The sequence below is a fragment of the Mastomys coucha genome, unplaced genomic scaffold (genome assembly GCF_008632895.1).
Source record: "Mastomys coucha isolate ucsf_1 unplaced genomic scaffold, UCSF_Mcou_1 pScaffold22, whole genome shotgun sequence".
Classification (NCBI taxonomy): domain Eukaryota; kingdom Metazoa; phylum Chordata; class Mammalia; order Rodentia; family Muridae; genus Mastomys; species Mastomys coucha.
The window spans coordinates 140787767-140802854 of record NW_022196905.1 but is presented as its reverse complement, the minus strand read 5'-3'; the positions used below and the strand labels follow the sequence as shown (position 1 = coordinate 140802854).

The window sequence follows — 15088 nt, the reverse complement described above, 5'->3', positions numbered from 1 at the left end:
CAACATTTTACATTAAAGCAGTAAGTGATGAATAAGCAAAACCCAAGTCATTCGCAGTCACCCAAGTTCAGAATCCACATTAAAGCTCCACCTTCCACATTAACCCAAGAGAAAAAGTAAGGAAGCTTTAAAGGCATGCAAAGTGACCCACATTCAAATAGCTTGCCTTAAAGCATTATTTTAAAAGCAAAATATAGATATCAATTTTAAGGACACAGTAGGACACACAGAAACCCAAAATACAGGGACTCAAACACAGGGAGAGGGGTTCATGACACGCACACACCTAGTATCTGGGGACAGAGATCCCTCGGAGGATGCTCCGTGGTGCACACTCTGAGACAACCTGTTGTCGGGCCTAAGCTCTTTGTCATATGCCATCATATTCCACTCCTGGCGCCTGTTTCTGGCTTTTCTAACCTTTTTCACCTCTCGGGTGGTGCCATCTACACGCTTTTGCTCCTGAGGTCCAAGGAAAGAGAGCAAGCATGCCAAGACAGAAGGGAAAGGAAAATAGCAGGTTAGATGCAGTTACAATGCACAGAAAACAACCCTGGTGTACACTCAAGAGGTGTTCACATCCTAATTACACCCAGCTGTAGGAAATTCTAACAGCCCATGCCCTGGGCTCACCAGGTCCATCAGGAATAAAGTGGGTCTCTACAGGAACAACAGGCTCCCCCCATAGCTGCTTACCTTCACCTTTGGAACAAGACTCTCGCTTGCTGGAGTTATAATCTGCTTACCATGCCTGTGCCTAGATCTGCATTGCCCATGTGAAGTATCTGGTAACACTATTCATAACAAACGTTTCCCTCACTGACGCATGTGCATGTGTACAACGCATGCACACACCTACAGATCAACTTACCTGCGTAGACACAAAGCCATTCCTACACCAGTCCTGTTTGTCAGCCAAGGCGTACTCCATCCTTGAGGTGGTCAGATACAAGCCCCTCTTCCAAGGGGAGACCCTCTATGGACATCTACACATTTGTCCCTTTTCTTGCACAAGCACTTACGATCTTCCATGACAAAGGTCGTGTGCTTTTCCTCCTGCCTCCTCTTATGGGCCTCGCCTATTCCTTTACCTTTGCATGAAGCATACACTCAGTAAATGCTGGCTGAGTTATCAAAGCCACACACCATGCCTCAAGCACAAGCACATCACAGGGACGATGCCCAGCACTCAGGCACTGATGATGCAAATGGCCAACACACACACAATGCATGCATGCATGCACGCTCGTGTACACACACACACACACACACACACACGATGCATATATACATGCACACTCATGTACACATACACAGTTTCCACCCTCATGGAGCTTGTTCCCTGAAAGGGGAAGTCTGACAGCCAGCATAAACAGGTCTCTATAGGCTGTGGCAAAATACAAATATGAAGTGTGTTATAGCTTATATCCAGCTTTATATTAAACATGCATATGTATATGCATTCCATATATTTAAATATATGCATCTGCCTATATGTATACCAAGTGTTACCTCTCCTGCAGTTTAAGGCAGTGAAAAAGAGGTGGCTGGACTGGATTATTTTCAGAGGTGTTTAAGAGGCTCTAGAGTACTTTAAGAGTAAGGACATAAAATGCACACAGGACCTAGGAATGGCAGTGGAGGATAAGAAAAGCTGAGATGCAGGTGAGTGAGATAGGGCACTCAGCAAGCCAACAAGATTTGCCAAGGCCCTCTGGCCGTATGAACTGAGTCTTCAGCCTTTCAAGGGGCAGGGGCCGTATGAGAGGACTGCCCGAATCTTGGCTTGCTTTCTCCCCATCAATGGCAATTCACCTTCTAGAAATGTACCCTGAAGAACCACCTCTTCTGTTGTAGGAAACCAACTCTGGGACTTGAGGAGTACAATTATAATCAACATCCATTCCTCAAGATGGCAAAGGGTAGATAGCATATAGAGTATTTGTATTTCAAAATACTGTATGCTACTAAGAAAAAAATCCATATCCTTAATAATTTCTGTGTGTGCAAATCATGTCGGTATGGTTTTGCATATATAAAATGCTTCAGCACATGTGTATGCATGCCTTAGCACATGGCCTAAAGGTCGGAGAAGATGTTCACAAGACTGCTAAGCAATCCTCACAAAGAGAGTGCACCTTTGTCACAGTCAAAGCCACTGGGTTGCATTATAGCCAGGATATATTGTGTGTGTACTTTTAGAATCCAAAGGAAAAGGGGAGAGAGGTTTCAATGGGGAGCCAATCCGCATCCTAATTAGGAGTCACACTGTTAAAGGCACTTAACGACTATCACTCTTCCTGCTAGGAGACACACATTGACATAGTCGGGGTAGGTGTGCTATTTGTTCACGACAGTTCAGCCTTCACTTCTATCACACTCATCTCCTGTCCCTACCGACCCCCACTTCATATATACCCTCATTCTGCTGATGCAGATTACTACATCCTGCAAAACTACCAGTTATAGCTGAAGAAGGAGCACTTCTGTGGTGAGGAGCACAGACTGAAGGGATCCATGGTGCAATGAGAGCAGTCTACAGCTGTGAGTGAAGGGATCCATGGTGCAATGAGAGCAGTCTACAGCTGTGAGTGCTCACATCTCAAAAATGACAGCATTCAAGGAAAAAGATAGCCATGGCCCTTAGAACCTTGGACAAATAACAACAAGAAAACCCCAAGTCAGCAGAGGAAGAGAAGTTAGAGATGTCACGGGAGAAAGAAATGAAATTTTAAAAAAAGTCAATAAAAGGATTGGTTATTTGAAAAGATAAATAAGTTTGACAGTCAAAACAGTCCAAAGCATTCAAAAAAGATGTACATTAGTAACATTAGAGATGAGACAGGAAATACAGCCGCAGCCAACAACACAAGCAGCAAGCTCAATGGGACATAAGACCTGCTTTATAGTAAGTTGGTCATTTGAAAGAAATGGATGCATTTCTAGGTGTCTACAACCTATTGAAATTTAGGTCTACAACCTATTGAAATTAAGCAAAGAAGATACAAGCTACTTAAACCTCTATATAAAAAAAGCAAAACTGAAGCCATAACAGCAACAGCAACAGCAACAACAACAACAACAATGGCAAAAGTCTCTCTAAAACTCCAGATGCCTGCTGGGAACAGTTACAGAGCTAACACAGACGCTTTCGCACTAGTTTGTAAACTAGCAAGAAAGAAATATCACTGGGGCTGGAGAGATGGCTCAGCGGTTAAGAGCTCTTCCAGAGGTCCTGAGTTCAATTCCCAGCAACCACATGGTGGCTCACAACTATCTGTAATAGGATCTGATGCCCTCTTCTGGTATGTCTGAAGACAACAGTGTGCTTGTATACATTAAATAAATAAATCTCCAAAAGAAAGAAGGAAAAAAAGAAAGAAAGAAAAAGAGAAAGAAAGAAAGAAAGAAAGAAAGAAAGAAGGAAAGAAAGAAATATCACCAAATGGTCCATACAGAGCCAGCATCGCCCAGATCCAAAACCAGGAGAGATAAAATAGTAACAGAAAAGAGAATCACAGGCCAATTGTCTTACCAGAGACACAAACATTCTCAGCATGAGGCTTGCAAATGGAACTCAAGAATGTATCAAAAAGATCATTCACCCATGATCAAGTTGGTTTCATCCAACCGGTGTGGGAATGGCACAACATATGCCCATTGGGGCGTAAGGCACCACATGACACATGGAAAAATGCTCCACCGCACTAGCCCTCAGGACATGCCAATTCACAGACTATACAGCCTTGGAAGTACTTCCTAGGATGGAAGCTATACCCAGAGTCCATCTCAACTTAGAACAGTGCTCATTAAGAAAACCACTGCCTATGAGGACACAGAGAAACGGGAACCATAATCGCTGTAGGGCACACATATAAATGAATCCCGCACCTAAGGAAGCAATATAGATGTCCTCCGAAATCAAAGCCGAGTCAGCTCCCTCACTGCTGGGATTCTAAGCCATCTTGTCACAGAGATGGTTCCTCCCCAAGCTTTACTGCCGTGTTGCTGATGACAGCTAATTGGTGACTGTCAACAGGAGAGGATAAAGACAATGCTGGAGTCACACACAACAAACTGAATTCAGCCACAGAGAGGGAGGGAAAATGAATCAACTAGAAATCCTGAGCTTAAGTGAACTACATCTCCAAAAAACAAATATCACATGTATTCCCTTATTTAAGGATTCTAGATTTTATTTATTTTTCCCTTTTTATTAAACACAGATTCTTTTATGCATACATATACACACATATACACACACTAATATCCTTATGAATCCAATATTATGAGTACAAAATTATGAGTACAATAATTACATACCAGCAACAATGGCCAAAACAATTTTCTTTCAGCAGGCTATAGGTCAGGACTGGAGAGATTGCTCAGTGGTTAGAGCACTGGCTGCTCTTCCAGAGGACCTGGGTTCAGTTCCCAGCACCTACATGGTGGTTCATAACCATCTGTAACTCCAGTTCCAGGGAAATGTGATGCCCCTCTCTGGTCTCTGCAGGCAGGCACCAGGCACTCAAATAGTACACAACATACATGCAGGCAAGAATGCCTACACACAGTCAATCAACCAACCAACCAACCAACCAACCAACCAATCAATCAATCAATCAATCAATCAATCAGTTTTTGAGAAGGGAAAATCCTCATATCCTTCCTCTCATATCCTTCTGAGATGGATATGAGAAGGGAAGGCCTTTTGGAAGGACAGGAAGTGTCTGTGGAAGGCCTTCCCCAAAGTCCTGGGTTTGTCCTTTATAACAAAAGGGACGGCACTTTAGACAAAAATGGCTTTTAATGCATTTTTCTTCCATGACTTCTTTCCTTGAGTTCTTTGTAAAACTCGGCAGTTCTTCCCGGGTCCTCAACTAACCCTTCCCCAGTGTGAGTGCATGCAGAGTGTCATCTGACACGCCTCTCAAGAACCCTCTCCCTGAATCCGGGTGCCCTCCTCCTCTCCATCCCTTCTCTTTCTTCATTTGTCTGTACCGAGAAGTGAAGCCAAGACCTGCTCATATGATCAGTACTCTCAGCTGTACCCCTGGCCCAGTCCTTGAGTTCTTATACATCTTCAGCTCAAGACATCCAAATGCTCCCAACCTCAAGACTAACCCACCGAGTGCTAAGTATTTCTTCCAGTGTAACTTAGTATCTGTCAAGCCAAGCTGGGTGGTTGTGTTTGTTGGTATTATACTATTGTGGTCTGTTCTGTTATTCTGGTTTGTGGCTGGTGCCTTCTCTCTTGATACAGGGTCTCACTCTGTAGCCCCGGTTGGCCCAGAATCTATTATGGAGAACAGGCTGGTCTTGGACTCACAGAGACCTGCCTGCTTCTGCCTCCCCATGTTGGGATCAAAAGCATGGTCTGGGTGGTTAGTTTTTGAAGACCATGTATGTATAAAAAGATCAGTAGGTGTCTCCTTTGGAGAATTACTTCTCTCGATGGGGTACATCTAAATTCTCAGCCCTAAAGGGGCAATTTTCAAAGTGGAAATCCCTTAACCCAAACAAGTCAGTTTATTGTTCCAAGATGATATGTAAGGGCAGCTATTTCTAAAAATCCTGACTGGCATCCTTCTTGCTCACCTCTATCTCCACCCTCCTCTAAGAAGGCTCACTCCTAGTAAAGATCTCTGAAAGTACAGACCACTCGCTTCCCACTCTCCCACAAGCACCTCAGTGAGTTCTTAGCCACAGTGACATCGTACCTAACAGATGAATGTAAATGAGACAAAGCCCGCTGATGTCTGACAGGAACACTGACTGTATGACGCTCTGAGGGAGCAGAGGGGCAGGAGTCATCAAACACAGTCGGGAACTGAACTTCCCCGTTCACCACTTCCTCTGTTAGAGGCATACAAGTGTGGGAGAACAAGTCTGGTCAGATCTGCTTAAAAACAGCATTGCTGGGTTAAAGTGTCAAGTTTGTCATGTGAAAGGAGGACACCCTGAGAAAACCTAAGCACTAGACATAACACCCCGACTATGTGAGCAAAGGGCCCGTGTGCACAATGATGGCCGCCTCCCATTGACAGCATCACGCACCTTCTGACGTCGTTTCTCTTTCCTCTTATCTTCTGTGTCCTGCAGCATCTTTTCTTTCCAGAGGTCAAAGAAGTAAGAAGGATCGGTGTAGAACTTCAGCCCATCCTTCTTGTCATCTCTGTGGACCAAAGCATTAAAAGCCAGGGAAGAAGGATGGTCAGCGGCCTTCTTTGGGAGGTAATGTTAACTTTAACCCTTCGGATTCTAAAGCCTACACATGGCATGCTAACCAGCTTATGTATTATATCTTGAACTTCCTTATTTGAAAAAAAATGGAAACATGCACAAACAAACAACTCTACAATCTTAAAAACAGAACTCACTAAGTGTAAATCCTGTATGAAAATTCCCCTCGCTCACAAATATTCAACTTCAATAGCTTACACATTTAAGGAACTATTTGATTTATTCTAACAGGAAGCTACAAGTATACTAATTCTACTGGGAACTTCAATATAGTCATGTTCAAAACCTAGTAAGTACTCCATCCCCTTTGTCAAATCAGGTTTATACAACACCACCAGGCTTCAGGAAGCTAAATGTTTGTGGGTATAGACGTGACAGAAACAAAGTATTTCTCAAGAAACTCCATCTCCTGTGGCCATGTCAGTCTCAAGTACTGCTGTGATTACTACAGTCTAAATAATATTTCAAATCATCATATGAATCACTCCCTTAACACTTAACCAGTAATAACGCAGCCACTATGAACTCAGGGCTGTAACAGGAATCAGCAGTGATGCTTGAGAGGCAGGATAGATGGCTTAGCAGCTAACAATTCCTACTCATCCTTCAGAGGACCCGAGTTCACATCAGCTAGCCCACAGCTGCCTGTAACTCCAGCCTCTGGGTGCATTATATTCATGGGCACAACATACAGAAAGACATATAGTCAAAAATAAAAATGGAACCTTTTAAAAATGCTTTCCACTGTTCTCAGAAAATAAATGGAAGAAATTAATTTTTCTCAGTAATGCTTGGAATAGTCATGATGTAATATAAACATTGTGTTCAAAGTAAATCAGGAGAGTTATTCTTTATAGCAGTATTCCACTGAGCTATATATGCACACAGAAGAGGCAAGGCCAGTTAAATATACACAGACAGGAGAAAGTTTTTGGCCCAAATAAAGGAACAAAAAACCAAATTAGTAGGAAGGGGTGGTGGTGGTCAGGAGACAGGTTTCTAGTCACACACATCATAGTTTTAAATGTGTGCAGCCTAAACTCTAGGAAAGCCCACGTGTCCCACAGGAGCTAAAGGCATGTTATGCTGCCCAGCTTCTGTTAGTTTCCATATGATTCTGATTATATGTGCATGCCCATCTGTCTGAAGGACTCTCCCTCTCCAGCAGAAAGAGAATGTGACAATCCCGACTGTCCTCTCATGGAGGCTGGCTCTAAACCTCTTCTGTGCGTCCTTGGAAAAGACCACAAAGCTGATGAAGAGCTTGGGCCCTCCTGAGGAGGACGTCAGGATGGCAGCCATAGACAAAGGACACAGGTCTCCCAGATCATCATCACAGGGACTTGGCTGCAGCTCTGCCTCCAGGAAGTGAGCACTTTTGGCTATCACCATAGTACCCAGCAGATGCTGGTGAAGTGAGATCCACAGAGGAGAAGAAAGATGGGCAAAGGGGCAAGGCCCACCATGGAGGACAAGGAGACAGTAAGAACAAGAAAGAGATCCAAAGATGGTGACAGGAGTTGTGAGAAGAAGATGCCATAGTTGTGGGAAGGGTGTGTGAAGCTTCGTAAGAGCACATGCAGGTGGCCTTTCCCTGTGAATGTTGCCCTGTTGTTTTTTTGTTTTTTGTTTTTTCTCTGGGAGTCTGTCCCTGACATATCCAACCACCATAGCAACAACAGAACAGCAGATGTCTGTGCACTGCTGAGAACTAAGGTGAGGATTTTACCATGTTATAAACGAACCGTGCCATTTCTTTCCAGCTAACTTGAACATAAGGAACGGCACACCCACACCTGGCATGCTGCTGTGAAGTACCACTTCACTGAAGACGGCCACATCTTAGTGTGGGAATCAGAGCTCACACTTCTCCTGTTACGAACGCTAGCAATTCTACAGCCATTTCACTGGGTATGATATGGCAGTTACTGTTTCCAGAGTGTTCTTTTTCAACCCAAAGGAGCCCTCCAAGGTGGTCCCACCCAGCACAGCAGCACATTTTAGCTTCTGGAAGCATCCCTCAACCTCTGCTGGAAAGGCCATCGGGAAACAGGGAGAGAGGAATGGAGGTGTACCTGTACGGTGTCAGAATGCTCAGCGGCGGAGGTTTGTCACTCTGGTTATAAATGTCAGCAACAGGGTTGGGAATGCTGTTCTTGGAAACCACCTGCTGGTCTTGGATGGTAGAGCTTTTGAATGCTTTCTTCATGTTGATATCCTGTAGTGAGACTATTGAGAGACAAGTCCCCCAGGTTGAGTTACATACAAGACATTCTCTGTTTAGAAAGAAGCATCTTTTGACTCAGAATTATAAACATCTGCCAGAATGACTCAATATTGGCTTTTTAAAACAGAGACTTATTTTGGGGTATGTGCCTGAATGTGTTTATGTGCACAATGCTGGCAGAGGCCATACGAGGGCACTGGATCCCCTGGGACTCAAGTCATTGTGAGCTACCGGATGTGGGTGCTGGGAACTGAATGTGGGTCCTTTGCAAGAACAGCCAGTGCTCTTAACCACTGAGTCATCTCTCTAGTCCCTGAAATAATGGTTTCTGTTGTTCCTTAAAATACTGCTTAAGCAGAATGCCCTTCCTCCCTCTAAAAGATACATTTTTCTCTATGACATGATGTCACATCATAGCTTTGTCTTCTTTTGTAACAAGAGAATGATTTCACTGGACCAGGGCACTATTTTGTTGCTGTTTAAACAGCACCTCTCAGACACCACACACAATACAGCCCCTGAGGATGGCAGGCATGCACACTGATCTGGATATCTTAGGAGAAACCATTAGTGCCAGGTTCAGTAAGATGCCTGCCTGCAAAAAACAGTACTAAGATGTGAGCAGCCTACTAAGCGTCTATCACAGTGATGCAGAAAGAGAGGGCTTGAAGCTTTTCCACCTATGACCCACAAAATAAGCACCTTGATCCAGGAAAATGAAGTTGAGCCAAGTGGGCACCCAGCGGAGCAAAGGAGGGTGAGCCTTCTTCATTTTTTGAAATTTTTACATCGCATGTAACTCATCTGACCTTGATAACTCTTCTAGGTGTCCACACTGGTCCTGTTTGCCCTGCCCACTGGACCATCAAACCTGTAACTCACATATGCTGTGTGACAACCCAGAGAAGGGATCCAGATTCCTTAGCTTTTAGGAAAAGTTCTTTGCAATGCTAATATCTGCACCAATGCAAACAATACAGTAAAATCTTGCCTGGAAAAGAGGCTTAAAGACATGGCATACTCCCTGATTCTGCACATAACCTACTCTTCTTGTTCAGGATAGGGGTTATCATAAGCATCCAATTCTAAGAGCCAACAAAAATACACAAGAAAGATGATCTAAAACTCAGCTGTGATTTACATTTACAACGTGAATAGTAAGATAAATAATCAGGCCCTGAGAGATGGCACAGCAGGTAAGAGCACTGAGTGATTTTGCAGGGGACCTGGGTTTAGTTCCTAGCACCCACACCCGGCGGCTCACAACTGCCTGTGACTCCTCCAGCTCTAGGGCATCTGATTTGGTCCTTTGGGCTCCACTGATAACTGCATCCACACACCCACACCCAGATACACAGAGAGACACAGGACTAAAAAAAATAAATCATCTTTAAAAGATATCAAGAATTCCTTACCTATACAGACCAAGTAGCTATTCAAATTTTAATTTTTAAATCCATAAATGAAACTTAAGAGCTGGATTAAAATGAGACTGCCCTCAGCTTATTTGTTGTAATATCTGCAACTTTTTAAAACAAGAGCATGACATATGATGGAGACAAGATGTCTTTTTTTTTCTTTTTAATCACTAATTAACCGAGTGTTGTGGGGCGCCCCCTTCCCGTTCTCCCAGGAAGAGATGAGATAAATGGCAGTGTGCTACTGAAGGGGAGCGCAGAGACTGCACTGGAGTTAATTACCACTGCCGAGCCCGCATCTCGCGCAGCTTGCTGCTGTCATGCAATTACCTACCCTCCTCCACTGTGGAGTCCAGCTGGGTGACTTTGACAGCAAGCCGATCGATTCTGTCTTGAAGGGAATTTGCTCTGATGTAGAAGTTGTTAGCCTCATTAAATAACTCACCAAATATGTCTTCTGCATGTTTGCCTAGAGAAGAGAGGGGAAAGGCACCTGCTGAGGGACTGCTGATGCGAGCTCGCCACTGTCACTGCCACCGAGCAGGGCTGGTCCAAATGAATGTCAAAGCGAGTGTCCAGGTCCAGGGCCTTTAGAATACTAAACTATTCCAGACTGCACAGCGTCCTCCTTGCTGCCTCAGCTGTCAGTCAAGTTGTTACCACTAAATGAAACTTCTTTAAAAGAAAAAAAAAATAAGTTCTCATTTTACATGAAACAGAACTATTTACGCTTTCCTCTTATTCCTCAATGAAATTCAAGAGATTACTTTGGCCTTTAAATATAGGCCCTCATCCCGGGAGGGGAACTGTACATCTTCTGTTGTACTTGATGCCTTCTGATGATACTAGACTCCCCGAACATTCAGTACTGCAGTTATGCAGTACTGGGTCTCACACGGTTTAAAATCAGCATCTAAGATTTCAGCTTAAAGTTTCCAGCAGGACTTACCTCTACTTTTTTTTATGGGTACTAGACACAGACGTGATCTCACTACATATACAGCCTGGGCTGGTCCTATCCCCCTGGCTCAGTCTCCCTGGAACTGAGACTATTAGCATTTGCCATCATGTCTGGCTGTCCCTTTTTCTTAAAATCTATTAAACATTTCTAGAAAGATCTATGTCCTCACCTCGAATCTGCAAATCCCCACATTATTCTTTACTTTGTCTACGTATGTTCAGTGACTGACATCTCTTCATGCATCACAGAGCTTAATGTCTCTGACAGAAACACCTAGCTGTCTTGCTGGTTTTCAGTTTTTAGTGAGTCTGCCCAACCCACAAAAGAGAATATGAATACTCCCAGAAGACAAGTTGACTAACACAGGAATGCTCTCTTGGTTTGAAGGAGAAAGGCTCTTTACAGACTCACAGATGCAAACACTTGGTTCCCATAGGAGACACAGTTTGCCTTGAGGGGTGTGTGTGTGTGTGTGTATGTGTGTGTGTGTGTGTGTGTGTCTTGATGGAGAAGTATGTCATTGGGAATGAGCTTTAGTCTTTAGTCTCACCCCACTCTCAGGTCACTCCTGCTGCCTCCTTCAAGTGGTTGTTAATGTGATTTCTCAGATTCCTGCTCTAGGCTACTGCCACCACACCTCCCTTAACATTACAGACTCTCCCCCTGTAACTGTGCTAAAATAAACCCTTTCTTCCATACATTGATGTTGGTCGCAGTGTTTTGTCACAATGGAAAAGTAACTAAGACAAACAATCCCATTTTAGCAGACTCCCGAAGCTTACCAACTCGGTTGTTTTTTGTACTTATGGCCTAGTCTATGAGAACAGGAACTGTACCCATCTACAACTGTAGATCCACCTCTCCATCATGCATTCTCCAAATGGATGACCGAGGCCAGCACACAGCCAGGGGTTACTGTTTGAGATTCACAAATGCCGATCTGTCCAGACACATTATCTGGGAAGTGGCAGAAACAGATGAGACAGAAATTTCACCTGTCAGTCTCTGTTTCTAGTGCTCATAGAACCTCCTTGGCCACAGGCAACAGTGTGACTATCCTGACAATATGCAACACAGGATTACCACAGGATGCAATCACTTCACCTCTGAGCCTAGCCCAGAAGAACAGCTGTTTTTCTGTCAAATACAGTTTTAATGGACTGGAGAGATGGTTCAATGATTAAGAGCACTTTCTTCTCTTGCAGAAGATCCAGGTTCAGTTCCCAACACCCACATGGCAGTTCACACCATCTGTAACTCCACTTCCAAGGGATCAGATACCCTTTTGTGGCCTCTGTGACAAACACACACATGCACACACACACACAAAACAGTCATGGACATAAAATAAATACTTTTTAAAGAATAGAAATAGGTATTTGCACACACACACTCACAGAAGCATTATTCAGTACAGCTCGTAGGTGAAAGCAACTCACTTGTCCAGCAGATAAAGGGATAGTGAAATTGAGTATTAGCCTTCAGATGCATGGAGAACATGGAGAACACGCATCTGATGCTCTTTCCAGCCAGAAGCTCTCGAATTATAAAGGGATTGAGAAACTGAAGACTTCTATGATTAATATTTTTCCAGCTGCAGAAATGAATACATGGCTAGAAGGAAGGAAATGGAAGGAGCCATGTTTTCTGGTGAATGTGTACTGTGTTGCCATTTTAGTCTTCAGCTTTCCAAAATGACGTGAAATGCTGAATTCTACTCATCAAAATAGTAAGTCTATTAACAGTTAAACTAAAGTGATTCTGCCTCGAGTTGAGTTAATGACTGTGTTGAGGGAGTCGCAAAATCCTTGTTACCGGCCAAGCTTCTGCTTCTGGATTCATCAGGGCCATGTGAACCCATTTCCACTCACATCCGACGGAGGAATATGCCTCCGAAGTGCCGAAGAATAAAGATAGTGAAGGGCGACAGCTGAGAATTTATTGTTATTATTTTATTTGTATGGGCTTTGTGCCTGTTGGTATATGTCTGTGTACCACGTGGCCTTGGATAAACTATATCAACAGGAGCAAAGAGGGTTCTATCAGAAGAGCTGTCCATCGGAAGACAGCAATGGTATGTGTGTGCAACACCCAGGAGGCCAGGGCCACTGGGCCCAGAGTCCACTTGCGGGGGCAGGGAGATGGCAGCAAGGAGGGACGATGGGAGGCTCCTCCCCCAAGGAGAGGGGCGGTGATGATCGGGATGGGGATATTTTCCCCCCTGCTGTGAAGTGAGAGGGTGTGCAAATTAAGTTTGTATTCTCAAGGCGACTAAACTCATTTGCTATGGAGTGGACATCTAGATACAAGAGATCAGAGAGACAGGGAGAAATTAATACATTGTGTTCCAGGCATATTGAGTCTGATGTGCTTTTGAGGTACCAAGTGAGCTGATATATGAAGGAATTTGAAATCTAGGGGAGAGGTCAGAACTATAGGTATAAACTTTGAAGTCACTGCATAAAAATCATCAGATTAGCTTGCCAAATGTACAGAAGAGGCAAAAAAAAAAATCCTAATGGCCAATCCCAAGAGCATTTGTTCCTCAAAGTGAGGTGATGTTAATGTGAGTGAGACTGGGGCATTAGCACCTGGACGTCACTGCACTACTGAAGCAGTTTCATCAGTGTGGTGGACAGGAGACACGAGGGGAGTGGAGGCTGCGAAGCCTGAGGGGTTCTTGAAGGATCCTTGCTGTGAAGAGAATTGGTAAATGGAGAGGACAGTCAAGAGATTCGGAAGCATCCTCACTAGGCTACACTTGATGGGAGCATGATGCAGAACTGAGAGCAGAACAGGGGCCACAGTATGCGGTGGCAGAAATGGACCAGCCCCACCACGCTGTACCCACGCTGAAGAGGGCACAGACATCAACACTGGGTTAACTTATTCAGAACGGGAACACAGTTCTCTATTATATGTGAGATGAACATCATATTCATGAGTGTACTTGTGAGGTGGGAAGAGAAGATATGACAGGGCCAGTCTAAAACCACAAAGACTAATTAATGAGGAAAATACAGCAGCGCAGGAGCATTTACCATGTGTTTCCATGCATGAATCCCACAAGCACATCGGTGTTTTGTGTTTACTATCACTGAAAGTGTTTCTAATTCCCGTTTTAAAGTTTTCTTTTACTAGCAATACTCTAAAAAATGTTGCTTGTATTCCCAGTACTTGAAAATTATCTTAAAAATAATTAGCATCTCATTATCATCACAGTCTCTATATTAATCTCTTTAGACTTATGTTCTATATAACAGCAGATGCTCCATCTGGTAGATGCTCCCTGGGAATAGTTTTGTTTTAAAAGTGTATATTCTTTAAAAAAGAAAAAAAAATAATTTGTGTGGGCTGGAGAGATGGCGCAGTGGTTAGAGCACTGGCTGCTCTTCCAGAGGACCTGGGTTCAATTCCCAGCACCCCCATGGTGACTCACAACCCTCTGTAACTCCAGTTCCAGGGAGATCTGATGCCTTCTTCTGGCCTCCACAGGTGCTGCATATATGTAGTCCACAGAAATAAATGCAGGCAAATCATTCATATATATAAAAATACATTTTAAAAAATTGAAAAAGTGTGTGTGTGTGTGTATGTACACATGCACACATGCCTGCATATGTGTACATGCCTGCATGTGGATGCATGCAATTCTGCACAGAGAAGTTAGAGGGCAACTTGTAGGCGTCAGTTCTCTCCTCCCACCATGAGTTTCCAGTTATCAAACTTGGGTCCTCAGGTTTGGAATGGAGCCCTTCTGTCTGCTCAGCCATCTTACGCTTCAAAAATGTATATTCCATAGCTTTGGAATTTATTACACAAAGAGCAATTAAGCCAAACTGATGAGTAGTATCATTCCAATATTTCATGTTACTATAAAGTATCTTGTCTACATTTTCTTTCAATAATTAGGGCTTTTTAAAATCATACCCCCAATTGTTATTTGTAATTTCTATATGTCTCCTGTTTTGCTTAGTTTATTTTTAAAATATTCTGGTTTTCTTTTTAATTATGTGTATATGCATGTGTCTGTGTATGGCTATGCTCATATGGGAGTAGTACCCACAGAGCCAGACAAGGGTATTGGATTCCCCTGAGCTGCAGGTACAGATGGCTGTGAGCTGCCCGGTGGATGCTGAGAATTAAACCTGGGTCCTCTGCAAGAGCAGCAAGAAGTCTTCATCACTGAGCCGTCTCTCCAGAAGTCTTCATCACTGAGCCGTCTCTCCAGAAGTCTTC

The 15088-nt window shown here is 43.6% G+C and overlaps 1 protein-coding gene and 1 long non-coding RNA gene across 5 annotated transcripts in view; one reads left to right on the top strand and one right to left on the bottom strand.

The window, feature by feature from the left end:
* Wasf3 (WASP family member 3) overlaps positions 1 to 15088 on the bottom strand; it is a 99590-nt gene that overhangs the window by 11014 nt on the left and 73488 nt on the right. For 2 of the 3 annotated variants that reach the window (XM_031338746.1, XM_031338747.1), the window contains exons 4-6: positions 10223 to 10357; positions 8319 to 8472; positions 6058 to 6175 (exon numbers count right to left, since the gene is read on the bottom strand). In XM_031338746.1, the coding sequence (XP_031194606.1) occupies positions 6058 to 6175; positions 8319 to 8472; positions 10223 to 10357 (407 nt within the window). Of the gene's footprint in view, positions 1 to 286; positions 463 to 6057; positions 6176 to 8318; positions 8473 to 10222; positions 10358 to 15088 lie in introns of all 3 variants that reach the window. The other variant, XM_031338745.1, reaches the window with a different exon arrangement.
* The window catches only part of LOC116068768, a 43449-nt gene that overhangs the window by 2952 nt on the left and 25409 nt on the right, over positions 1 to 15088 (top strand). The window contains exons 2-3 of one of the 2 annotated variants that reach the window (XR_004109683.1): positions 6103 to 6234; positions 8007 to 9304. This is a non-coding gene — a long non-coding RNA (uncharacterized LOC116068768). Of the gene's footprint in view, positions 1 to 6102; positions 6235 to 8006; positions 9305 to 15088 lie in introns of those variants that run through there. The other variant, XR_004109682.1, reaches the window with a different exon arrangement.